The 26281-nt window shown below is 42.4% G+C and overlaps 1 protein-coding gene across 1 annotated transcript in view; it reads right to left on the reverse strand.

The window, feature by feature from the left end:
- Positions 1 to 672: 672 nt before the first annotated feature.
- The window catches only part of ATAD1 (ATPase family AAA domain containing 1), a 33592-nt gene continuing 7983 nt past the window's right edge, over positions 673 to 26281 (reverse strand). The window contains exons 3-10 of the mRNA XM_073685513.1: positions 25641 to 25739; positions 23071 to 23191; positions 21013 to 21213; positions 15298 to 15404; positions 14840 to 14929; positions 13483 to 13533; positions 12089 to 12222; positions 673 to 2140 (exon numbers count right to left, since the gene is read on the reverse strand). Coding sequence (XP_073541614.1) covers positions 2023 to 2140; positions 12089 to 12222; positions 13483 to 13533; positions 14840 to 14929; positions 15298 to 15404; positions 21013 to 21213; positions 23071 to 23191; positions 25641 to 25739 — 921 coding nt within the window. The 3' untranslated portion in view covers positions 673 to 2022. The remainder of the gene's footprint in view (positions 2141 to 12088; positions 12223 to 13482; positions 13534 to 14839; positions 14930 to 15297; positions 15405 to 21012; positions 21214 to 23070; positions 23192 to 25640; positions 25740 to 26281) is intronic.

A 26281-nucleotide genomic window follows, 5' to 3' on the forward strand; every position in this document is an offset into this window, starting at 1 on the left:
GACAACACCAGGCTGCATGTTGCTCATGTTATTGTGAGCAGCCTGCATGGTCTAATCGTGCGGCCATGGCCTAAATTTCAACCATGGCCGGCAGCATCTCCAGACTGGTCTCCCATCGAGCACATCTGCGACATCATTGGTTGGCAATTGCAAATGGAGCTGCCAGCTGCGGATCTTGATGATTTGCGTTAAAAAGTGCATTCACCGCAGCAGAACATTCCCCAGACAACCATTAATAACCTCAAAGATAGGAGCCAAGACGTGTGAGAGTATTTCTGTGCTTGACGCTTATAATCGATACTGAATAAAATCGAGAGGTTTTGAAAATTTTGATTCCATTTTTTCAACATTTGCACATCATTTACATATTTATTGATCCTGGATTTCCATAATTCCACAACTTTCCCTTCATGGTGTTACAATTTCAATGTTCAAGAGTGAATTTAGACTGAAATAAATAAAATGCTAGTCAAGGGCATTCACATGAAGGATTGTCATGTAAATGTGTCATAAAAGTAATCAAAATGTCTTAAACTCTTTAGGCTGACACTTATGTAATGTTGACAGAAGACTTCTCACATTTAAAGCTGAATTCTCGCTCTCCTGGACAATACTTCCACCTCGCCAATTCCAGATCAAGCATTGAAAGTTCTACTGCTACAGAAAAACTCACATTGGGTCTATCAGTCAAAGGCGTAATAATGAGATGAACACTTGTCCGAGGTCTATGCAGTCACGTGTGCACACGAAAAAAACGGATGGACGTCGACCATGGTATTAACTGTATAAAGATTTCTAAACTGGTACATACGAACACCACAAACATACTACAATATGAATACAGCAGACTTTGCAGTTTTGGTGAAGATTAGTAATCTCTATGCTACTGGTGAAATGTATTCTCTCGCCCGCCTACAGCATATCTCCTTACATTGTTGTTCTCGTCTATTCCTAGATTTTCCTATATAAAAGGTTCTAAAAGTTAAAAAAAAAAAAAAAAATACAAGCGGTAAATTTCATTTTGTGCTTTCTAAAGTAACGAAAAAATGAAGGCACTAATAAGCAAAAAAACATTTATGAAGCTTTTGAACAGAAAAGAGAACCTGGCGCCATGAAAATATAGTCTTATCCGCAGGCAGCATATTGTAGAGCACAAGCTGAGCAGATTGATATATAGTTTTGTAAGAAAATATCAATATCATCTAGGTTTTAATCATTTAATCCTCTGCTCACTCTGGGATCTTTTGGTCCAGTGGGCAGTCCGCGTCACCGGACGGTCCATATATCAATCTACTCAGCTCCCCCTGCTCTATAACACGATGGCTGCAGATTGGACTGCATTTTCATGGTGACAAGGAGAACCAGTAAGAAGATACAGGGACTCTATCTTTTGCTGAGGATAGAACAGGAAGGTAATATCATAGAAAAATTATATAATGTGATTTTATTTTTAACTTTAGTGTTGCTTTATACAAAGCACTTAACTTTTTTTGAGGTTATGCAAAAATTGTCCATAAGGAGCCTGTCTAGAACTTGGACCCAAACACAGGGAGAAATCACGATGTCTGGAAAAAACGACAAAAACAGCTGGAATCCCTCAGTATTCCTAGGCCTAGTATAAATACATGTAGACACCTTGTACAGATGGAAAGATGTGCTGGTGGGCTCATGTCTTTTACAAAAAAATAAAACCATGACTGCTCGGCCACCAAGGATCCAGTAACCTGCTACGAAGCAATCCGCTATACTCAGTAGTCCCTTTACACAAGTTTTACAAATCATTCACACATAAGGACACAGACCCTTTAATACATTACAGTCCATATCAGCAACTCACATGACGCCGGAGAGTTTTCTCTCTAAAAGGCTCTTTACTTAATAAGAGAATAGTTACTAAAGGTCCAAAAGTGGAGGCTGAAGATCAGAAAATCTGGTCATCAATAAGGTCCATGCTTTCTCCCGGCCGTCCACAGGATGTCCCTCTCTACCTAAATCAGCCGGATAGGATGAGGCGACATAGGCTCAGTCTAAACTAACGTGCATTAAAACCCCCTGGGTTGTTGCACATTTGGATTTCTTCATCTTGTCAATAGCCCTCATTAAATCTTGCTGCTGAATTGGTCGGATCTCCTCACAGGGGCTAAAAGGAAAAAAAGAAAAAAAAATGATTTACAGGTAATTATTTGTGACATTAGTAAATGTATGAATTTATATACTGGAATGAAATAATGTGGCTGGATAGTCAGGTTCAACCCTTTATTTTTCACTGAAACAAGTAGACTCTGAACTTTTTTTTTTATCCATTGACTCTTAATGTATCAGCTAAATGGAATCTGTCACCAGGTTATTGCTACCCTTTCTGAGAGCAGATTTAGCAATATATATATCCGGGGATGTGTGTCTGTCTGAAGCTTAGATAGACTGATCATGCGGGACACGCAGTCTGGCTCCAGACAGAAGACAGCATGGAGCAGTTACAGGTAAGAGGAGTGTATGGCGCCGGAGATCGCGGTATGTGTAGGCACTGAACGCATACCGTGATCTCCGGCACAAACTTATGTGACGCCTCTGCTCGGAAAAGCCTGTGTTTTACCCTGGGTGTTGGGGGACTCGGTGTCGGGTCCTGTGATGGAGAGGTGGGGTGTAGCCGTGGCCCGGACCCGACCCGTGCTCAGGGCCGTCACAGTTAAAAGAGATGGTGAGGGCTTATCCGGGATTGAGTGGCTAATGAACGACTACGCCACCTATGGTGCCTGGTGAAGGGTCACCAGCGCCGCTGCAGTCCGCTGAAGCATGGTGTTAGTGCAGCTAAAGTTCTTACTACTCCCCACAGGCGGAGCAAGGCCTCAGGGCAGAGGGACAGGAAGATGGGGGTAGTAGTGGAGGAGAAGGGACACAGCGTCCCGCGGTGTGGCGCAGAAATAAGAGTCTGGAGGCCATAGGGGTGAACTTCCAAGGCTTTACTCGCTTAGTTGGCAAAGGAAGGCGACTCCCTGCTCCTTGCGGGGTCCTGCGCTCACCAGGGACGGGGGTCCGACAACCTCCGAGTAAGTCCAGCATTCAGTCGGGACCCTACAGCAGAGTGTTCCTGAACTACAGACCGAATCCTTTCCTGTCCGTGTGTGTGAGAATAGGCCGGGTCTCCCTCTGAGCTCCTCTCAGAACAAGGGTATGGGTGGCAGCTCCGCTCCGTCCGATACCCGGTGGGATCCTCTGGGCCTACCGGGCTTTCCCGACCAGGACATAGAGTAGCAAGGTCGGGTGTCGGGGGCCGGTACCCCTTTTGCAGCCGGAGTCCCTCTGAATATATCAGGTTGGCGAGGACAGGTGGCGTACTCCGCTCCGTCTGCATCCTGCCTGGGATCCATTTGCTGTGGAGCCACACTCTAGAGCTCCGGGCCTTCTTGCTCACGGTCCTCGACCGGGCTGAGATATTCCTTATCTCCCGCCTGCCCATCATCCCAAGGCCTAGGGACTAGGGCCGTGTCTCCATCCCCTGCAGGCCCACACAGGATCCACTTTCAGGGTAGGAGATCACGTTCTGACACCAGTCAGGGTACAGCCATAGTACAGCCGAGTGCTGTCAGGATACAGTCAAGAAGAACCAAGATCAAAGATGGCTCTAAATTAAATATCAAATTTAAAGTGTAACTAACTTGTAGGTCCTCCACCCTCACCCACTAACTGGTTCCCCTAACTCTTGGTTCCCAGTCTCCCTGTAACCAGGGGAGCAGCACCTAGTGCATACCAGCTCCCTCTGGTGGAGAAATGTGGTGTTGGATGCAAGGGCTGGGTCACGACTACCACACTGGCCTTACCTCAGAGGAGGAACACTACACTCCATTAAAGAAGTGCAGCATCCCTGTGGCAGTCGAACCCTCAGGGGCGCCACACTTACATACTAATCTGACCAGGAGGAGTGTTGCTGCGCATAGCGCTATGCGGCGCCATTTTACTGAAGACACATTTGCAGTGCGACTTCAGCAAAATGGCGCCGGACAGCGAGGTTCTCCGGCGCCGCACTCCTCCCCCGGCCGCCTGCAGAACAGGACACAGCAGCGCTGGAGCACAGAGAAGAAAGGTGAGTATAATTGTTTATTTTTTTGTATGTGTGTACAGTGTGAAAGGGATGAGGGGGCCACACATACTAGGACTGGGGGGTGAGGGGGCCACACATACCAGGACTGGGGGGGGGGTGAGGGGGCCACACATACCAGGACTGGGGGGGGGTGAGGGGGCCACACATACCAGGACTGGGGGGGGGTGAGGGGGCCACGCATACCAGGACTGGGGGGGGGGTGAGGGGGCCATGCATACTAGGACTGAGGGGTGAGGGGGCCACGCATACCAGGACTGGGGGGTGAGGGGGCCCACGCATACCAGGACTGGGGGGTGAGGGGGCCCACACATACCAGGATTGGGGGGTGAGGGGGCCCACGCATACCAGGATTCGGGGGTGAGGGGTACTACACATACCAGAATTGGTGGATGAGGGGACCATGAATACCAGTATTGGGGGGTGAGGGGTGCCACACATACCAGGATTTGGGGGGGGATGAGGGGTACCACGCATACCAGGATTGGGGGGGGATGAGGGGTGCCACGCATACCAGGATTGGGGGGGGATGAGGGGTGCCAAGCATACCAGGATTGGGGGGGATGAGGGGTGCCACGCATACCAGGATTGGGGGGGGGGGGATGAGGGGTGCCACGCATACCAGGATTGGGGGGGGGGTGAGGGGTGCCATGCATACCAGGATTGGGGGGGGATGAGGGGTGCCATGCATACGAGGATTGAGGGGGGATGAGGGGTGCCATGCATACCAGGATTTGGGGGGATGAGAGGTGCCATGCATACCAGGATTGGGGGGGGGTGAGGGGTGCCATGCATACCAGGATTGGGGGGGGGTGAGGGGTGCCATGCATACCAGGATTGGGGATGAGGGAGCCATGCATACCAGGATTGGGGATGAGGGGTGCCATGCATACCAGGATTGGGGATGAGGGGTGCCATGCATACCAGGATGTGGATGAGAGATGGGGTACCATGCATACCAAAATAGGGATGAAGAGTGCCACACATACCAGGATTGGGGCAGCACATACCAGCATGGGAGACCATATACCAATAAAAATGGTATACGGGTTCAATAGCTAATATATGAACCTTGAGAAAGGTTCTGTGAACCGAAACGTCGCCTTTGGGCTCATATATATATATATATATATATATATATATATATATATATATATATATATATATATATATATATATATATATATATATATATATATATATATATATATATACACACACACACACACACACATATATACACAGTACAGACCAAAAGTTTGGACACACCTTCTCTGTATTTTCATGACTATGAAAATTGTACATTCACACTGAAGGCATCAAAACTATGAATTGACACATGTGGAATTATATACTTAACAAAAAAGTGTGAAACAACTGAAAATATGTCTAATATTCTAGGTTCTTCAAAGTAGCCACCTTTTGTTTTGATGACTGCTTTGCACACTCTTGGCATTCTCTTGATGAGCTTCAAGAGGTAGTCACTGGAAATGGTCTTCCAACAATCTTGAAGGAGTTCCCAGAGATGCTTAGCACTTGTTGGCCCTTTTGCCTTCACTCTGCGGTCCAGCTCACCCCAAACCATCTCGATTGGGTTCAGGTCTGGTGACTGTGGAGGCCAGGTCATCTAGTGTAGCACCCCATTACTCTCCTTCTTGGTCAAATAGCCCTTACACAGCCTGGAGGTGTGTTTGGGGTCATTGTCCTGTTGAAAAATAAATGATGCTCCAACTAAACGCAAACCGGATGGAATAGCATGCTGCTGCAAGATGCTGTGGTAGCCATGCTGGTTCAGTATGCCTTCAATTTTGAATAAATCCCCAACAGTGTCACCAGCAAAGCACCCCCACACCATCACCCCTCCTCCTCCATGCTTCACGGTGGGAACCAGGCATGTAGAGTCCATCCGTTCACCTTTTCTGAGTCGCACAAAGACACGGTGGTTGGAACCAAAGATCTCAAATTTGGACTCATCAGACCAAAGCACAGATTTCCACTGGTCTAATGTCCATTCCTTGTGTTCTTTAGCCCAAATAAGTCTCTTCTGCTTGTTGCCTGTCCTTAGCAGTGGTTTCCTAGCAGCTATTTTACCATGAAGGCCTGCTGCACAAAGCCTCCTCTTAACAGTTGTTGAAGAGATGTGACTGCTGCTAGAACTCTGTGTGGCATTGACCTGGTCTCTAATCTGAGCTGCTGTTAACCTGCGATTTCTGAGGCTGGTGACTCGGATAAACTTATCCTCAGAAGCAGAGGTGACTCTTGGTCTTCCTTTCCTGGGACGGTCCTCATGTGAGCCAATTTCTTTATAGCGCTTGATGGTTTTTGCAACTGCACTTGGGGACACTTTCAAAGTTTTCCCAATTTTTCGGACTGACTGACCTTCATTTCTTAAAGTAATGATGGCCACTCGTTTTTCTTTACTTAGAATATGTATTATGGCAAGAAAAAAGCAGCTAACAGTCTATTCAGTAGGACTATCAGCTGTGTAGCCACCAGACTTCTGCACAACACAACTGAAGGTCCCAACCCCATTTAAAAGGCAAGAAATCCCACTTATTAAACCTGACAGGGCACGCCTGTGAAGTGAAAACCATTTCCGGTGACTACCTCTTGAAGCTCATCAAGAGAATGCCAAGAGTGTGCAAAGCAGTCATCAAAGCAAAAGGTGGCTACTTTGAAGAACCTAGAATATAAGACATATTTTCAGTTGTTTCACACTTTGTTAAGTATATAATTCCACATGTGTTAATTCATAGTTTTGATGCCTTCAGTGTGAATGTACAATTTTCATAGTCATGAAAATACAGAAAAATCTTTAAATGAGAAGGTGTAAGACAAATATGATGGAGACAAAGTACACATACTCCCCAGGTCATGGTAACAACTATAATAAGAGAGCAGAACACGTCACCTAAATGGTGTACCGGACCCTGGTCAGATAGGATCAAACAAAAACCCTAATGACACAGGGTCCCTATGAAACGTCCAAAAAGTGAGTGGTCAAGATTAGACGTTTCTCGAGTGAAATCAAATAATGTCAGATGATGATCCCATCATTAACACAGGATAAACGTCTTAGGATGGATGAAATAAAGTGTTTCTCATATACATTCAAGATAAATAGAAGAATCCAAGTTATCTGTTAACAGAGAGATTGTGAGGGAATATTTAGCTAACATAAATGAGTTCAAGTCTCCAGGTCCAGATGAATTACACCCCAGAGTACTGAAGGAGATTGTAGAAGAAATTTTAGAACCACTCTCCATAATCTTTGAAAATTCTTGGAGAACAGGAGAAGTCCCAGAAGACTGGAGAAGAGCAAATGTTGTTCCTATCTTCAAAAAGGGGAAGAAGGTGGACCCAGGGAACTATAGGCCGGTGAGTCTGACTTCTATACCAGGAAAGATCTTTGAACAAATTATTAAACAACATGTATGTAAGTACCTGGATAAGAATGAAGTGATTAACCAGAGTCAGCATGGGTTTGTAACTAACAAGTCATGTCAGACTAACTTAATTTCCTTCTATGACAGAATCACTGACTGGGTGGATCAGGGAAATGCTGTAGATATAGTATATCTTGACTTCAGCAAAGCATTTGACAAAGTATCTCACACCATCCTTATTGAAAAATTACCAAGTATGGAATGGACAAGGCAACTGTTAGGTGGATTCATAACTGGCTTAGTGATCGGACTCAAAGAGTGGTCGTAAATGACTTCACATCCAGTTGGATGAATGTCTCAAGTGGGGTACCACAGGGCTCTGTCCTGGGACCTGTATTGTTCAACATCTTTATCAATGATTTAGATGAAGGAATTGAGGGTAAACTAATTAAATTTGCTGATGACACAAAGCTCGGAGGGATAACTAATACTAGAGAAGACAGAGAGGATTCAAAAAGACCTAAATAAACTGGAGCAGTGGGCAGCAACTAACAGAATGGTTTTTAACAGGGAAAAATGCAAAGTACTACATCTGGGCAATAAAAATGAAAAAAGCATATACAAAATGGGAGGAATAGAGCTAAGCAACAGTACATGTGAAAAAGACAGGTATACTAATAGATCATAGACTGAACATGAGTCAACGGTGTGATGCAGCAGCAAAAAAGGCAAATACAATTCTGGGATGTATTAACAGAAGCATACAGTCTAGATCACGTGAAGTCATTATCGCACTTCACTCCTCTTTGGTCAGACCTCATCTGGAATACTGCGCCAAGTTTTGGGCACCACATTTTTAAAAAAAGACATTGACAAGCTGAAGCAAGTTCAGAGAAGAGCGACCAGAATGGTGACCGGTCTGCAAACCATGTCCTATGAGGAACGGTTGCAGGATTTGGGAATGTTTAGCTTGCAAAAAAGAAGACTGAGAGGAGACTTAATAGCTGTCTACAAATATGTCAAGGGCTGTCACATTGAAGAAGGATCATCTTTATTGTCATTTGCACAAGGAAAGTCTAGAAGCAATGTGATGAATCTGAATGGGAGGAGACACAGATTAGATATTAGAAAAAACTTTTTGACAGTTAGGGTGATTAATGAGTGGAACAGGCTGCCACGAGAGGTGGCGAGTTCCCCTTCAATGGACGTCTTCAAACAAAGGCTGGACAGACATCTGTCTGAGATGATTTAGTGAATCCTGCTTTGAGCAGGGGGTTGGACACTATGACCCTGGAGGTCCCCTCCAACTCTACCATTCTATGATTCTATGATAAATGAGGTAAAGTTATGGTAATGACATCATCAAGAGAAAACGTATATCATACATACATATTATTTATAATATATATATATATATATATATATATATATATATATATATATATATATATATATATATATATATATACACACATACATACACACACACATTAAGATATTGAATAAGAGTAATGGAACGTCCTCACCCGATATGTGGAGTAGTACACGTCACAGTGGGGTAAAAAGAGGAGATATTTGCTGAAGGGGAGGCAGGTAAGCAGACATAAGTCAAGGGGAGGCATATATTTCTGCCCCTATTAACACCCTATATGGACTGCGCTATCCCTTACTCCTTGCTTCTGCCCTAACAAGGACTGTCCACATCTAGACTGCTCTGATAGCCCTGTGCTTGCCCTGTAGTCCTGACGCGTTTCTTCCTTTTGGAGTCATCAGGGGACCCTACTATGTAGCACCATGGAGGCTAAGATGTCTCAACATGATAAGGCATAACTGTCTTCTCTAGTCTCAGGTGAAGCAGTGTTATGGCGAGAAGGGGGAGTTTATATATAATACTGATATTCAAATATAAATGATCAGGTGCATGTAGGTCCACTATAATAGCCAATAGTGTCAAACCCATCAGTTGGGTGATATATGAGGAAATGACCCGCCGGACAGTGGCATGCGGCAGTGTGTGGAACGCACGCTCACCTAGTGGAGCGCAAGCCACTTCCGGTGATGTCAAATCTGGTGGAAAGAGCACAGCAGCGTATGAAATGCATGCTATGCCTGTAGAACGCAGCGGACGCCACTTCCGATGAAGACATTTCCTCAGGCGTTGCTTTCAGCGACGTCATCGCTGGTCAGACATTCAAAACACTGATTGCAGCATCTCAGTTAAAAGAGCTCAGAAGACGGCGGTGCCCAGATACAGACATAGGACCATTTGTACATTGTTCTGATTCAGACCGGTATCACAAAAATGCAGGCCAATTACTGACCCCATTAGAAATACATAAGAGGGGCAATAACCGCACATATATAAAAAACATGGCTCATTTACGCAAGAGATAGCGTAACCAGGTTATTCCCCCTGTAAAGACAAAGAGGGACCACACACAATGGTGTATTGTCATAAGATCCACACCAAAATGATTAAAGAGTTTACACTATACACAGTATTGAATTAATCGAGCTAAAGTAATAACAGATACAGGATTTCAATATAGAGGGCAACCAAAAGGACATAGATCTTAAATAAATCAATTATATGTACATTGCTCAAGTAATCCTGATGGTACCACTGTATTGAGATAAAAAATCCACCTGGTCTCAGCCTGTAGTATCAGTCTGTCCCAGTTTCCACCTCTCTGGGGCCTAGGAATCTAATCAATCCCCATGAATTTAATCAGTTTCATGTCTCTATTATGGTACAAGTTCATATGTCTAGCAAGTGGAGTGTCCCTTTGATGTTCAACATCACCAACGTGTTCGCCTATATGGCGTCTAAACTCTCGAATGGTCTTGCCCACATACTCAAGGCCGCAGGCACAAGTAGCCTTGTAAATTACACCCTGGGTTCGACAATTAATAAAGGATCTTATATCAGAATTTTTCCTGGTGACATTGCTCATGAAACTAGAACCAGTCTGGACATATCGGCAGGACACACAATTGTGGCATTTTTAGCACCCCTTATGGTTTTCAAGCCATGTAGGGGTTCTAGAGACTTGGAAATGACTTTGGACAAGTCGATCACTAAGGGATCTTCCCTTTCTGTATGTTCTCAAGGGGCTGTCAATCAATAAAGTCCCAATATCAGAGTCCATTTTTAGGGTAGCCCAATGTTTGTTAATTTCTCTGACCTCTTGGGCCCCATTATCAAAGGTGGTAATGTGTGATTTTATCAAAACTACAGCAAACAGGACAGTAAGTTTCACACCACTGGAATCGGGATGAAACTAGAATCAGACTCTGAAGTACAAAGTACGTCTTGCTAGTTTCATCATGTCTCACGGATCCCCACAGAGTTTAAAGGCAGAGTCTGATCTGTAAATCAGAGGAGGATTGGACATCTGAGATATATGGAGACAGAGAGACATTTTTTTAAACAGATGCGTGAATGGCTCAATGAGATTCTGTGAGTCAGTGTGATGTCCGTGGCAAAATACAGAGAGCATTAGGAGGTTTAACTCGAATGTGTGAATGCAGCCTTATACACACCGCTCTGCAGTTTGTACATTATACACGCAAACATCTGTGAAGTGCACACATACACAACAGCGCTGCATGCACAACACATAAAAAAAAAAAAAGAGTAACGTTTGTGTAATTAAACTTTGCAATGACTTTTTTGCAAGCCAATTTGCCATAAACAAATGCAACTGTTGCATTTATCAATTACTATTTATAATGACTTCACCGCATTATATGGGTTGTTACAATTGCTAGGATACCAATTACTTCTTCATATACGCTTGTTTGTGAGGTTTATTTTAAAAGTGAATTGAGAAAATGCATTTATTGTAACGTTAATTATTTTCAGATAATATACTAGCATAAAGAGATGCATCTATATAAACCTGGTACTTTATGCCTGTAAAGAAGATTATTATTGAGATTTTTAGGCAGATCACATTTCAGCCTGTGGCTCACTGGTAAGGTTTCTGCCTTTCGATACTATAGCTCAGAAAGTAGAGTCCCCTCAGCGACAAGCTAAAGAAATAGAATAAGTGTTAAAAGGACAGTATCAGAAAACGACCCATTATTCAGGTCAGGTTTTTGTGTTACATGTATTTGTTTCATATCACACAACAAAATGTAATATAACAAAATTAGTATTCTTGCAAATTTCACACTGGCCCCTGGGGCTTTTTTAGACTCGTGCTTCCTGTCCTTTCAGTTAAGAGTTTTCAGCAGGAACAATATCAGCAGAGGCAGGAATACAATGACCTGCAACTCCTCTATACAAAGCTTATAAAGGACCTACCAAGCACAACATCTTTTAAAGATTAAAAAAGTCCCAGTCGCCAGAAAGAAAATTGCAATATAGAAAATAAAAACATTGTGCCCCCCCCCCCCCAAAAAAAATGACTAAAATTCAATTGAAGAAATAGGTCATTTTCTGATTATAGCTTCCCTGTAAATAAACACAAAGGTAATGCACTGTACCATAGGTGATAATGGGTACGTGTTGCAACAGTGTAAAAAAATGGATGCTACACATCCTGCAAACATGGAGATGTGAAGGAGGCCTTACAGGGAGGCCAGCACCCGCACTGCTAACCTTTCTTCAGTGTTGGAGTTCACACTATCCCTGACGCACAGCAGAGCCGCATCCCTGCACATTTCCTTCAGGTCACTTCCAGAGAATCCATCTGTACAACTAGAAATCTGCACCAGATCTACATGTACGTCCACCTATAGCAGAAGAGAAACAGACATGTTAAAGTGTAACCAGATCCCTTACAATATCATCTACTGTCTAAAGTTCCTTTGTTATAGACGATATCCCAGGATTGTAATATACACTCTACCTGCATTGTACCAGCTCACATCGGAAAAGGTCATGTCCACGTTATTGTAACATGTCAGTGATGACAGGAGAAGACAAGTCACTGAGCTGTATCAGCCGGGATTTCACTTATAATGATACAATATCAGTGTAAGGCCACGGCCCCACTATCAGTATTTGGTCAGTATTTTTTCTCAGGAGTGGGAGCCAATACCAGGAGTGGGTGATAAATGCAGAATTGGTGACTCGTTTCTATTATACTTTTTCTCTGATTGTTCCACTCCTGGTTTTGGCTCCCACTCCTGAGAAAAAATACTGACCGAATACGGATAGTGGGGTTGTGGCCTAACAATGACATTCATGTGGTCAATGTCAAGTCTCAAACTTCTCTTCTGACCACGCAGTGTACAACACTCTCACTACTGAGAAAAATTTGGCAGATTAGACATATAGGATTAATGTGTGTCATATGTATTGTTAACTAGAGAATATATTTTGCTTAAATAAAAAAAAAATAAAATAAAAATTTTATTACTCACCCTGCCGTCACCTATCTCGTCGTGCAGCACCGCTCCATCTTCTTTGGTCCAGTCCTTAGTCGGCCATGTTCAGTAGCTGACCAGCCTTGGCATCTGCTGTGCCGACTAGGTGCTGTGAGATCACAACAACGCGTAATAGCACAGGAGGCGGTGAAAGACACCAAAATGGCACCAGAAGATGCTGAAGCTGACCCACTGATGACCGGACCAGAAAGGGCTGCACGTTGGGACCGGTGAGAGGTGGGTGAGTTTGTGTTCATAAGGTTCTGGAGGTTCAAGTGAGACCTCAGATAATAAAGCACATTCGATTCATATCAAATAAATTCGATGCAAATCGAATTTCCTGGAGAAATTCAAAAGAAATTGAAAATTCAAATTTTAATAGACTCGTTCATCTCTACAACACACAGATTTTTGAGGCACAAAAAAGATCTTTAACACAAGATGAGATCACTTAGGATAACCCTTTCCAGGATGACCAGCTGATCAGTGGTGAGGGCATCATTAAGGTGATTAAAACATGAAAAATCTCCCCGTTATTACCTCACATGTCAATAACCAGAGTCAGATGAGTTTCTTTTTCTTGGAAAGGGAAGAAAGATGGAAACCTCACTTAATGTTACTTACATTCTCATTCCTCAGTATAAGGTTCAGGATGGCCTCTCGCTGTCTCATAGACTGTAAAGAAAGAAATGATAGCACTAGGTCATGGACCATATATAACCATATTATCAGGGTTTGGTCACAGTTTTGTTTTAGTGAATTAAATAATGCGCCATATACAAAACAATTTGATTGTGCCACTTTTTCCCCCAAGATGCATGCAGGTCTTTTTCCTATAGACCTCTCTAAAGCACTTGAAAAAGGACATGTTTTAAAGAGAGTCTTTTGAATCAACCCTCCTAAGCCGTCTATAAGGGTATGTAGGTAATAGGAAGCGGAATAATATGACATTTTGATATCTGCGATCTGATGTCTTATTCCAGAGAGAACCACATTTTTCTTCTATGTAAATGCGCTGCTCAGGACTATGGGCCGGACACTGATCTGCATGAGAATCTGCTCCAGAGATTATTATAAATGAAAGGAGACGTTACCAGTGTGAGACAAGTAACTAACACAGGACAGGAGAACTGAACTTTGTCTCCTTACAAACACATTTGCTGCAGCTCTCACAGCTCTGCTGTATTGTAACCCTGTCTGCCTGTGAGATGGAAGCTGAGAGGAACCTGCAGATGTGTCAGGTATAATCACACACAGCTCTGCAGAGAGAGGAGAGCAGAGAGCGGCCGTCACACATCACACTGGTAACGCCGCCTCATTTATAATAATCTCTGGAGCAGATTCTCAGGGAGATCAGTGTCCGGCCCATAGTCCTGAGCAGCTCATTTACATAGAAGAAAAATGTGGATTTCTCTGGAATAAAATATCAGATTGCAGATATCAAGGTATCATTTTATTTAACTTTCTGTGACTTGCACGGTTGATTCCACTAACAGATATCCTTTAAAACACACACACTTGAATTGCATGTTTTTTAAAAGCAAAAAAACAAATAAATAAAAAAATGTTATATAGATTTTTTTAATGTAATGTCCATCTCAGAAATCTTGCTGTTCCCATTCCTGCCTTTCACAGCCGAGATGAGAACCACCACTAATAGTAGCAGGTCACTAGAGGTGGGTTTACAAAACCAGCTGTAGAAATAAAGAAGAGTTATGAAAATAGCGTATCACAGCAGCCTGTGCTTCCACCTCTGGTCAATGCATCCTACAAGCAGATATTCCCATCTCCGTCATCAAAGGCAGCGATGGTAATAACCCATCACTGGGTGGAGGGTCAGTAACCAAGAAATGAGTAAGTAACAAGTGTCTGTCATGTTCCCATGTGTGATGGCCCCAATATAGATAGACCACCCACTGATTTAGGGGTTAACCTTCATGAGCGATTTATCCCTTGCTCTATATTATTTTAGATCGGGTACCGGCTGATTGATGTGAAACCTTGTCGGCATTCTCCTCATGATGGCAGTGTCCAGGTCCTGGGGACGGTTCGTGGCTCCCATTACAACCACCTATGTCAGAATTAAGCAAAAAAACATCGGAGTAATACTTACAACATGGCATTGTTTTGATTTAACATTTAATAATTGGCATGAAGAGTGAACAATATACATATAGACTAGCGTAGAACACAATGATTCACAAGACCCTGGAGAAGTAGCCACATCGGTAGTCAATGACCGATGGATCAAATCAGCCATTAAGTGCTGGGAAAGATGTAGGCTCTGCGTCAGAGCCCGCATCAAATACAGGAACACGACCTTTGACGTACATGTATGTCAAATGTCGTGAAGGGATTAAATAATTTCTTTCAGTTACTGCATCCACCAAGATATTCAGCCTTTCAGTTACGGGTGTGTCTGATTACAGAGGAGCTCACCTGACAGCTATAGTCCGTGTCCAGCCCATCCCAGAGACTCATGAACTGAGCCTTCATCATTGCCGTTGCCTCATGATCAGTGCTTGATCGGCTCCGAAGAAAAGAATCTTCATTGCAAAAGAAGAGAAGTAAAGACATCAAATAACAGCCGGTGGATGTTAAATATTAAAGTGGGTTCCTAATTTTATGTTTATTAATGACATAAGAAATATAAATCTTACTGGTTATCATCTATAGACTAAACCCAATCTACCGATGTCACCAAGACTCAGTCACATATAATTCTGATGCTAGACAGGGCTTCTTGCTTTTTTTGTGTGTCTATCGATGTATCTGAGGGAGGGCTTCATTTGTGTGGGGAGAGCGGTGATCTTTATTAGTATCATTTTGGGGTAAATACACAGTCACAATGGCTTTCTATTCCATTGTCAGGGGGGATGTAAGATTACAAAACAAATAAATTTAGTCGTTTAATTTTTTTTTTTATCCTTTCCAGTGTTTATTGTATGGGCTAAAAAAGTTGTCGCCTTTAACCGGTTCCCGACCGCCCACTGTACATAAACGTCCGCGCTGCCTGGGCTCTGTGCAGCGCGGATGTTTAAAAACGGTGGGTGGTCTCGCAGCGCTCAGGACCCCCAGGGTCCTGCAAGCGCTGCGATTCCGGTGCAGAGCGTTAGCTCTGACAGGGAACATCATCGGGACCTGATTGGATCAGGTCCCAGTGATGTTAACCCTTTGCTGTCTTCTATATGCTGCAATCTATAGTGATCGCGGCATATAGGAGACAGCAGGAGGAGAGGGGGTCGTCTTACTTACCTCCGAAGACCTCCGATTCCTTCCAGGACCTGGGGTTGCTATGGCAGCTGGAGGTCACATGACCGCCTCCAGCTCTGCCATATATGGTGTCCTGTCTGGCTCAGCCTGCAAGCTGAGCCAGACAGGAGACTCTGACTGAAACAGGGAAGATCTCATGTAATGTAATGTAATATATGTCTATTACATTACATGAGATCAGTGATCAGAAAAATAAAAATTAATGTCCCATACAGGGACTAAGTAAAAATGTAAAAAAAAAGTAAAAAAAAAAGTTTTTAAACTGTTAAAAAAAAAAATCACAAAATAAATAAAAATAAATAAATAAAATATTAAACCAATAAATCCGTATATTTTTACAAAACCAAAAAGAGAACACATATTTGGTATCGCCGCGTCCAAAACAACCCGAGCTATAAAACTGTCACACTAATTAACTCCTTCTGTGCACACCGTAATAAAAATAAATAAAAAACGGAGCAAAAAAATATGCTTTTTCATCATATCGCCAAACAAAAAGTGGAAAAAAATGCGATCAAAAAGCAAAATAGAAATAAAAATGGTACCGCTGAAAACGTCATCTTGTTCCACAAAAAACAAGCCGCCATACAGCTCCATCAGTCGAAAAATAAAAAAGTTATAGTGCTCAGAATAAAGCAATGCAAAAAAATATTTTTTTCTATAAATTTGTTTTATTGTGTAAAAGCACCAAAACATAAAAAAATATACAGTAAGTGTAGTATCGCTGTAAACGTACTGACCCGAAGTATAAAGCTGCCTGATAACTTTTACCACACGCAGAACGGCATAAAAAAAACCTCAAAGAACAATTCCTGAATTGGTTTTTGTTAATTTTACCTCCCAAAAAACGGAATAGAAAGCGATCAAAATATGTCACGTACCCAAAAATGGTACCAATAAAAATGTCAACTCGTCCCGCAAAAAACAAGCCGTCACATGACTCTGTCGGCCGAAATATGGAAAAATTATAGCTCTCAAAATATGGTGATGCAAAAACTAGATTTTGCAAAAAAAAGCGTCTTTTAGTGTGTGACAGCTGTCAGTCATAAAAACCCGATATAAATCTGGTATCACTGTAATCGCACCGACCCGAAGAATAAAGTAATCTAATCAGTTATATCACACTAGGAACGGCGTAAAAAATAAATAAAACCAATTCTTCACCTGCTACTGATTTGTTTATTATGTCTCCCAAAGATCGCAGTAAGGCTCTGCTCACATTTATCCTGCGCTCTGCGCTGAGCACTTACGCCAGAGTTTCCGTGTAAATCTCTGAAATACGTGATTCAGCCAGAACCCATGATGGAAGATTCCCTGTAATGAGGCAGATATAGGCCACTGTGGACGCCGTCTAGCCTGGGATCCCACGGTGTCATTTGTTTTAGGCGTGCATAAAAGTGCGGTTGGCCACAGTTTTGTGCACTTCTGAAAAAAAGGACACCACTAAACAGAGGCCAGACGGAGTCCAGAGTAACTCTGCTGCCTCATTACAGTGAATGGATCCTGCAGGGGTTTCATCTGAATTACATCACTTGGAAATTTAGATGGAAACCCCGATGTAAGTGCTCAGCCTAGAGCGCCGGATAAATGTTACGTAAAATGTTCCCAATAAAAGCTTCAACTCAGTCCTCAAAAAAAGCTAGTCCCCACTCAGGTCCATCATCTGTTAAAAATATAAGGGACTTCCAAGTTACTGGTAGCAGAAAGGCTCTGGAAAAGCGAAATGGCCCTTGCCCCCCAAAAGAAATTCAGAAAATTTTGTGCTCCCAAATCCAAATGCCTATTCTACAATAATTTGTTCTCCAATTGTCAAATAGCACTCCGTCCCCCCCAGATCTCGCCGTATGGCAAAGCGGTACGATGCAGCCACATATGGGGTATTGACACTTTTAGAAGAAATTGTGTGACACATTTCGGCACCATTTTTACCCATTGCCCTGTGTGAAAATGTAAAATCTGAGGGTAAAACATTTTTTTGTGGTAAAAATATAATTATGCTTTTTTTCACTGCCCAATGGTATAAATTTAAAAATACTCACTACTTCCCTAGATGAATTCCTTGAGAGGTGTAGTTTACAAAATGGGGTCACTTGTGGGGGTTTCTGCTGTTTCGGCATGTCAGCGACTCTTCAAATGTGACATGGTGTCTGCTGCCTAGCCCAGCCAACATAGCGCTCCTTTCTCTTCCGAACCCTGCTGTACACCAAAGCAGTGGTTTTCCCCCACATATGGGGTATCGGCGTACTCAGGAGAAATTGCACAACAAATTTCATGGTGCAATTTATCCTATTACCCTTATGATAATGCAAAATTAAGGGATGAAAAACGGTTTTGTGGGAAAAATGGGAAAATTTTATTTTTTACAGCTCAATATTATAATCTTCTGTGAAGCAGCTGGGGGTGCAAGGTGCTCACCACACATCTAGATAAGTTCCCTAAGGGGTCTAGTTTCCAAAATGGTGTCACTTGTGGGGGGTTTCCACTGTTTAGGGATATCAGGAGCTCTCCAAACGCAAGATGGCGTCTGCTAATTATTCAGACAAATTTTATATTCAAAAAGTCTAATGGCGCTCCTTCCCTTCCGAGCCCTGCAGTGCGCCCAAACAGTGGATTTCCCTCACATATGGGGTATCAGCACGCTCAAGAGAAATTGCACAAAAAAATTTGGGGTCCATTTTTTCCTGTTACCCCTGTGAAAATAGAAAAAATTGGGTCTAAAGTAACATTTTTGTGAAAAAAGTAAAATGTTCGTTTTTTTCTTCCACATTCCAAAAATTCCTGTGAAGCACCTGAAGGGTTAATAAAGTTCTTGAATGTGGTTTTGAGCACCTTGAGGGGCGCAGTTTTTAGAATGGTGTCACTTTTTGGTATTTTCTGTCATAAAGACCCCTCAAAGTGACTTCAAATATGATGTGGTCCCTAAAAAAATGTTTTTGTAAATTTTGTTGGAAAAATGAGAAATCGCTGGTCAACTTTTAACCCTTATAGCTCCCTAACAAACAAAAAAATTTTGGTTCCAAAATTGTGCTGATGTAAAGTAGACATGTGGGAAATGTTATTTATTAACTATTTTGTGTGACATATCTCTCTGATTTAAGGGCATGAAAATTCAAAGTTAAAAAATTGCAAAATTTTCAAAATTTTCGCCAAATTTCCGATTTTTTCACAAATAAACGTAAGTTATATCGAAGAAATTTTACCAGTATCATGAAGTACAATATGTCATGAAAAAACAATCTCAGAATCAGGGGAATCCGTTGAAGCGTTCCAGAGTAATTACTTCATAAAGTGACAGTGGTCAGAATTGAAAAAATTGGCCCGGTCACGAAAGCAAAAACAGGCTCTGGTGCGAAGTGGTTAAAAAAAAAACAAAAAAAAAAAACAACTTTTTTAAAAAAAGAAACCGCCTGTGGCCAAAAGTTTTTGAAAGGGGATATTGCCTTTCAGTAATTTTATATTCTCGGATCGGACTTTTCAGGATTTGGCGATACCAAATATGTTTTTGGGTTTCTTTTTTCACATTTCTTTATTTTCGTGCTTGGGAAAATGGGGAGATAAAAACTTCATTTTTTTTAAATTAAATTTCACTTGCGTCCCCTCCCAGGGTATTGAAGTATATTATTATTATTTATATAGCGCCATTGATGCCATAGTGCTGTACATAAGGAGGGGTTACATACCAAATATAGATATCACTTACAGTAAACAAGCTAACAATGATAGACTGGTACAGAGGGAAGAGGGCCCTGCCCTTGTGGGCTTACATTCTACAGGATAATGGGGAAGGATACAGTAGAATGGAGGTATTACAGAAGTGACAATCTCCTATGAAAAAAGTCCAAACATGGTGGTGACAGAGGCCTTCAGGAGGCGCCCTGCTGCCAAAAGTATCCCATCCCACTCCCTGCGATCGCGCGGGTGCAGTGAACAAGAGATTGACAGCAGCGTCCACATAGTTAAACAGCAGCAATTGGAGTTAGCTTTTCTATGAGAAAGGGGGCATGCAGAATACCCTATACATCCTAAACATAAGATATTGAATTCTTGTGGGATGCTTAAAAGAAGTTCTTCAGCATTGAAATGTTATTTTCATAGACACAGATTGTCATAAAATAACAAATGGCAGCGTAATCACCTCCAGCCGCCCCCATAGGCCCGGCACAGGCTCCGCTCCAGTAGTCATGGCTGCTCTGTCTGGATGCCATGTATTGAGGAATTTCACCGCACACTATTGTTTCACAAATGCAATTATTTTATTACCATTGTGAAGGTAGAACAGACATCTGATCAGACTTTTCTAAGGTGCAGAATTTGAAGTGACAAAATCCTGCCCCTTAGCGAAGTCTGAACACGTCTGTTTTACCTTCACGTGGTAATAAAGAAATTGCATTTGTGAAACAATAGTGTGCGGTGAAATTCCTCACTACTTGTTCTAACACCTCCTTCCACCTGCACCTCGCACCTTCATCAGTGTGCACGCCAATTTCCCCTAACCTGCTTGGATGTCACACAACCATTGAAGCCTTTTAATGGGCTGCAGCGGTCAGGTGACTAGAATGGCGCCTTATCATTGCTTTTCAACTCACCTGACCGCTGCAGCCAATTATAGGCTTCAACGGTCCTGTGACATCTGAACAGAGCAGTCAATGCTTCTGGGGCGATGTGACCATCTGCGTGGCCTGGGCTGGATCCAGTGGGGTGGTAGGAGACGAGTATGCCTCCATTCCTTATTTTATTGTGACCCCCCCCTAAAAAATACATTCAGTGCCAGACCACTTTATCATAATGAGGACAGGGCATATTAAAAATAATGCTCAGGAGCACTGGAGCCATGCACTAGTTTTCTCTGTTGGCATAATCCCCTATAGGCAGCAGTTATACCTATTTCATCAATGAAAATGATGGATGGCTGTAGCTTCACGGCCAGGGAGAAGACAGCGGCAGCGAGCTTCTGGGACTCTCCGTACCACTTGTCAGTCAGAGTAGACGGCTGCAGGTTGATGAAGCGACATCCCGCTTCCTTAGCTGTTGCTTTAGCGATGAGCGTCTTACCACATCCTGGTGGTCCGTAAAGCAGCACCCCTATGTAAATGAAGTTCACAACATTAACAAAAGGTATACAGTACAATGCAGCAGCCATTATACCTACATGCTTGTCGGACAGGAATGTAAAATCTACTATTAGCCACAGACTCCTATCTATACCTGACAAAGAAATGATCCTACTAAATACCCATCAAAGAAAATTGCTGCTGATTTGGCAATGTAGGGTTAATGCTGTTAAACAATAGGCGCTTGTCCTGCCAGCATTTGTTTCCCTCCACAGGATACGGCTCTTCTGTTATCCATTTGGCAGAGGATAAGATGGATTGGAGTCTTACTTTTAGGCGATTCATTCCAAGAATTAAAACTTCTGAGTAGAGAGCTGCCCCTTCTTAAAGAGGATGAGACTTATCCTGTTCAAGAGAATTAAATGGTTTCATATGGAAGGGGATTTTTTTTATTTTTTTTTTAGGCCAAGCGAGCGCATTTATTCCAAGTCTCCCCCCTCTGCAGTCAGCAGGGGCTTGTGAAATCGGAAACTGAACCTGGTTATTTTTTGGAGGAAACTACAGTCAGAAGATGCCATCTTACACTACATGCACACACTTCTTAGGAGTTGTGGGCATCTTATGGAAATTCAGTTTAATCTTTGCTGTGTAGAATAATGTTGTACTCGGCCATCTCTGGCAAGTCCATAGAGAATGAATGGAGCTGCTGCGCGCATACATGGCCTCCTCTCCATTCCAGTGGTGTGTTTTAAAGCCCCATCAAACCCCCACAATACGCAAGTTATCCCCAATCGTGTGGAAAGGAGATCAGTTTTAAAAAAGGCTTAGTCCTAAAACCTACAGGACTGAATCATCAAAGCTTTTACACCAGAATTCTGGGGTAAAAAGTTTTGAAAAGTTGCAAAATTTTAGTGCACTTCGAGGCTGCAACTTTGGGCGTTCTCATGACATTTTCACACAGCTCCAACAAAGTGAGTGGCGCTGGGGTGGAATCCCTGCTCGACATATTCATGATCAGCGGCGGCATTCGATATGCTACAAACCTTACTCCAGTAAAGTAAGATTTGTGGTAAGGCGCCTGTGCCTCTTAATGAATCAGGAGCGTCTTACTCCAACATGCACCCTTATCAATACCAGTGTGAACATCATCAGTCTTAATGAATCGGGGCCGGTCTGTCTTTAGTCCCCATAAACATCACGTGGCTGAATAGGAACAGTTCTCATAGCAGCAAATTATTTATCAGATCCACCTTTGCAGCAATGCATTATCTGTACAGTACAAGATTTAATGACTGATAACATTTAATTTATGGATTTAAATATAATGGGGAAAAAGATAAAAAATTATGGAAATAAATAGATTTGCTTTTTTTGTTTTGGGGAATGTGTGTGCAGGGGGGGACATTTATTAATCTATGTGGATTGTAATTTTGCACTTTAGGGGACTAAGGAAGCTGCAAACTTGATAGCTAATACAATGCTTTGGAATACTTTGCATCATTGCCTGTCAGTGGTAAACCTGCATAAGCTAATACTTATGGCAGACCTGAGGGTCTATTGCTTAGTCCCAGAATGCCTTGGTATCTTATCGGCACCCAGCAATTTCATCATAGGATAATCATGGACTGACAGAAAGAGCCCCATTGCCTGCTATTAACATCTTACATGCTGCAATCACTCCTGACATTTAACGGGTGTATCAGTCAGCACTGGATGTAAGCTGTATAATACAGCTGGCACGTGTTATTGATGCGGCAGATAACTCACCGGCCATTATAATGCCGTAATTGAAAGTGAAATGAGCAGACCTATGTGGGATGGGATGAGGTTACTCAAAAGATAAAACACACCCAAAACCACACACCGCAATACAGTTCACGACAGGTACCTTTTGGAGGTTGAAGAAGTCTTGAGTTTTCAAATAAATGCTTCTTCCTTATTGGGAGAATTACTGTGTCTTTCAGGTCTGTAATCACTTCATCAAGGCCAGCAATGTCGCTCCATGTTACCTGATCGGAGAAATTATCTACGAGTGAGTGAAAAACTTAGGGTGAAGTTGGGGGTCTTCCGGTTTTCCCCAAGGCGCAGCTTTACTTACCCTCTCCGGGTCCAGCTCTGAGTCTCCGCTGCTGCTACAGATGTCTGAAATTTTCTGCAGCAATGACAGCACTGCAGCCAATAAATGAGGTCAGCGGCTCTACCTGAATACATGGCATAAACTGCTGAGATCACTGATTAGCTGCAGCACTGTCGATGTAACGTCACTGCTGCAGACAATAACATAGGGAGCATTGGGGAAGACTCCAAGCTTTATCTGGGGAGGGTAAGTTAAGCACAGTTTAAAAATAAAAATGCAGAGACTGCATAAAACTCCTCTCAATATCCATATAAACAATTAAAGTAATTATAAAAGTTTTGTTCTTTTATGACTAAAGTTAAAAAGCTGAAATATGTCCTCGTCCCTGTATAAAACACAATCTGACCACATCCTATGTTTATATACAGTACAGACCAAAAGTTTGGACATACCTCATTTAAAGATTTTTCTGTATTTTCATGACTATGAAAATTGTACATTCACACTGAAGGCATCAAAACTATGAATTAACACATGTGGAATTATATACTTAACAAAAAAAAGTGTGAAAACTGAAAATATGTCTTATATTCTAGGTTCTTCAAAGTAGCCACCTTTTGCTTTGGTGACTGCTTTGCACACTCTCGGCATTCTCTTGATGAGCTTCAAGAGGTAGTCACCGGAAATGGTTTTCACTTCACAGGTGTGCCCTGTCAGGTTTAATAAGTGGGATTTCTTGCCTTATAAATGGGGTTGGGACCATCAGTTGTGTTGTGCAGAAGTCTGGTGGATACACAGCTGATAGTCCTACTGAATAGACTGCTAGAATTTGTATTATGGCAAGAAAAAAGCAGCTAAGTAAAGAAAAACGAGTGGCCATCATTACTTTAAGAAATGAAGGTCAGTCAGTGCGAAAAATTGGGAAAACTTTGAAAGTGTCCCCAAGTGCAGTTGCAAAAACCATTAAGCGCTACAAAGAAACTGGCTCACATGACGACCGCCCCAGGAAAGGAAGACCAAGAGTCACCTCTGCTTCTGAGGATAAGTTTATCCGAGTCACCAGCCTCAGAAATCGCAGGTTAACAGCAGCTCAGATTAGAGACCAGGTCAATGCCACACAGAGTTCTAGCAGCAGACACATCTCTACAACAACTGTTAAGAGGAGACTTTGTGCAGCAGGCCTTCATGGTAAAATAGCTTCTAGGAAACCACTGCTAAGGACAGGCAACAAGCAGGAGAGACTTGTTTGGGCTAAAGAACACAAGGAATGGACATTAGACCAGTGGAAATCTGTGCTTTGGTCTCATGAGTCCAAATTTGAGATCTTTGGTTCCAACCACCGTGTCTTTGTGCGAAGCCGAAAAGGTGAACGGATGGACTCTACATGCCTGGTTCCCACCGTGAAGCATGGAGGAGGAGGTGTGATGGTGTGGGGGTGATTTGCTGGTGACACTGTTGGGGATTTATTCAAAATTGAAGGCATACTGAACCAGCATGGCTACCACAGCATCTTGCAGCGGCATGCTATTCCATCCGGTTTGCGTTTAGTTGGACCATCATTTATTTTTTAACAGGACAATGACCCCAAACACACCTCCAGGCTGTGTAAGGGCTATTTGACCAAGAAGGAGAGTGATGGGGTGCTACGCCAGATGACCTGGCCTCCACAGTCACCAGACCTGAACCCAATTGAGATGGTTTGGGGTGAGCTGGACCGCAGAGTGAAGGCAAAAGGGCCAACAAGTGCTAAATATCTCTGGGAACTCCTTCAAGATTGTTGGAAGACCATTTCCGGTGACTACCTCTTGAAGCTCATCAAGAGAATGCCAAGAGTGTGCAAAGCAGTCATCAAAGCGAAAAGGTGGCTACTTTGAAGAACCTAGAATATAAGACATATTTTCAGTTGTTTCACACTTTTTTGTTAAGTATATAATTCCACATGTGTTAATTCATAGTTTTGATGCCTTCAGTGTGAATGTACAATTTTCATAGTCAAGAAAATACAGAAAAACCTTTAAATGACAAGGTGTGTCCAAACTTTTGGTCTGTACTGGATATTTTGTGGATTTCCTTCAAAGTATTTTTTTTTACATCAAGCATAGCTCAATCTGCGGCACTATTCTCACCAGTGAATGACTGGAAGCCCAGAAGAACCCATTAAGCCACGTAGTGCAAATCTAATGTAATCCTTCATTTCAGATACTACTTTCTTAAAATGTCCCGAGTCAAATAAATATCTATGAACAAAAACTAAAATACTGCAAGGATTAAAATCTTTGGGAGCAGAAAAAAAAAAAGCAGATCAAGACGTAACGCCTTACATGGAGCGATCTGACAACAAAATAATTCCAGCAAAAGAATGTTACTGACGCATCTCTTACCTGCATACTAAGGGGATCGACGAGATGGGCTGCAATGCTCATCTCATATTCGGTAAGCTTCACATTCTTAACGCCGATCTGTCTCATCAGCTTCTCAGCCTGAACAAAAACGTGATAAAGTTGTAATAATTCCAATAAAACCTTCAAAAAATAAAAGCATCTAACACAGTAGATGGAAGATACACTTATTTGGGGTTTATAAAATTCCATATACAGTATTTTTTGGACTATAAGACGAACCGTACCATAAGACACACCCAGGTTTTAGAGGTGGAAAATAGGGGGAAAAAACTTTTGAAGCAAAAAATGTGGTAACAAATTAAACATAAATAACATAGTATTTCAATAAATGTAAACAGAACTCAACAGCAGCATTAACATCCATTATTATTAACTTTAAGTATGGAAACTCCTTTAATCATCAGGGAACCTAAAGAACTCCTCGTTTCCACATGTACTGGTGATACTGACACATGTAGACACATTCAAAGGAATGGGTCTGCGCACGTCAGTGTGTTTCCACAGATCGTGTGTCCGTGTGATTTACATGTAGACATGTCCGTTTTTGGCCGGCACAAGCACCCATTCAAGTCAATGCCATCCGTGTGACATGTACCGGCATTTGGGAATCAGTGTACAGT

The sequence above is a fragment of the Phyllobates terribilis genome, unplaced genomic scaffold, assembly GCF_046119375.1.
Source record: "Phyllobates terribilis strain yellow unplaced genomic scaffold, ASM4611937v1 Scaffold_5__5_contigs__length_657084704, whole genome shotgun sequence".
NCBI classification, from domain to species: Eukaryota; Metazoa; Chordata; class Amphibia; order Anura; family Dendrobatidae; genus Phyllobates; species Phyllobates terribilis.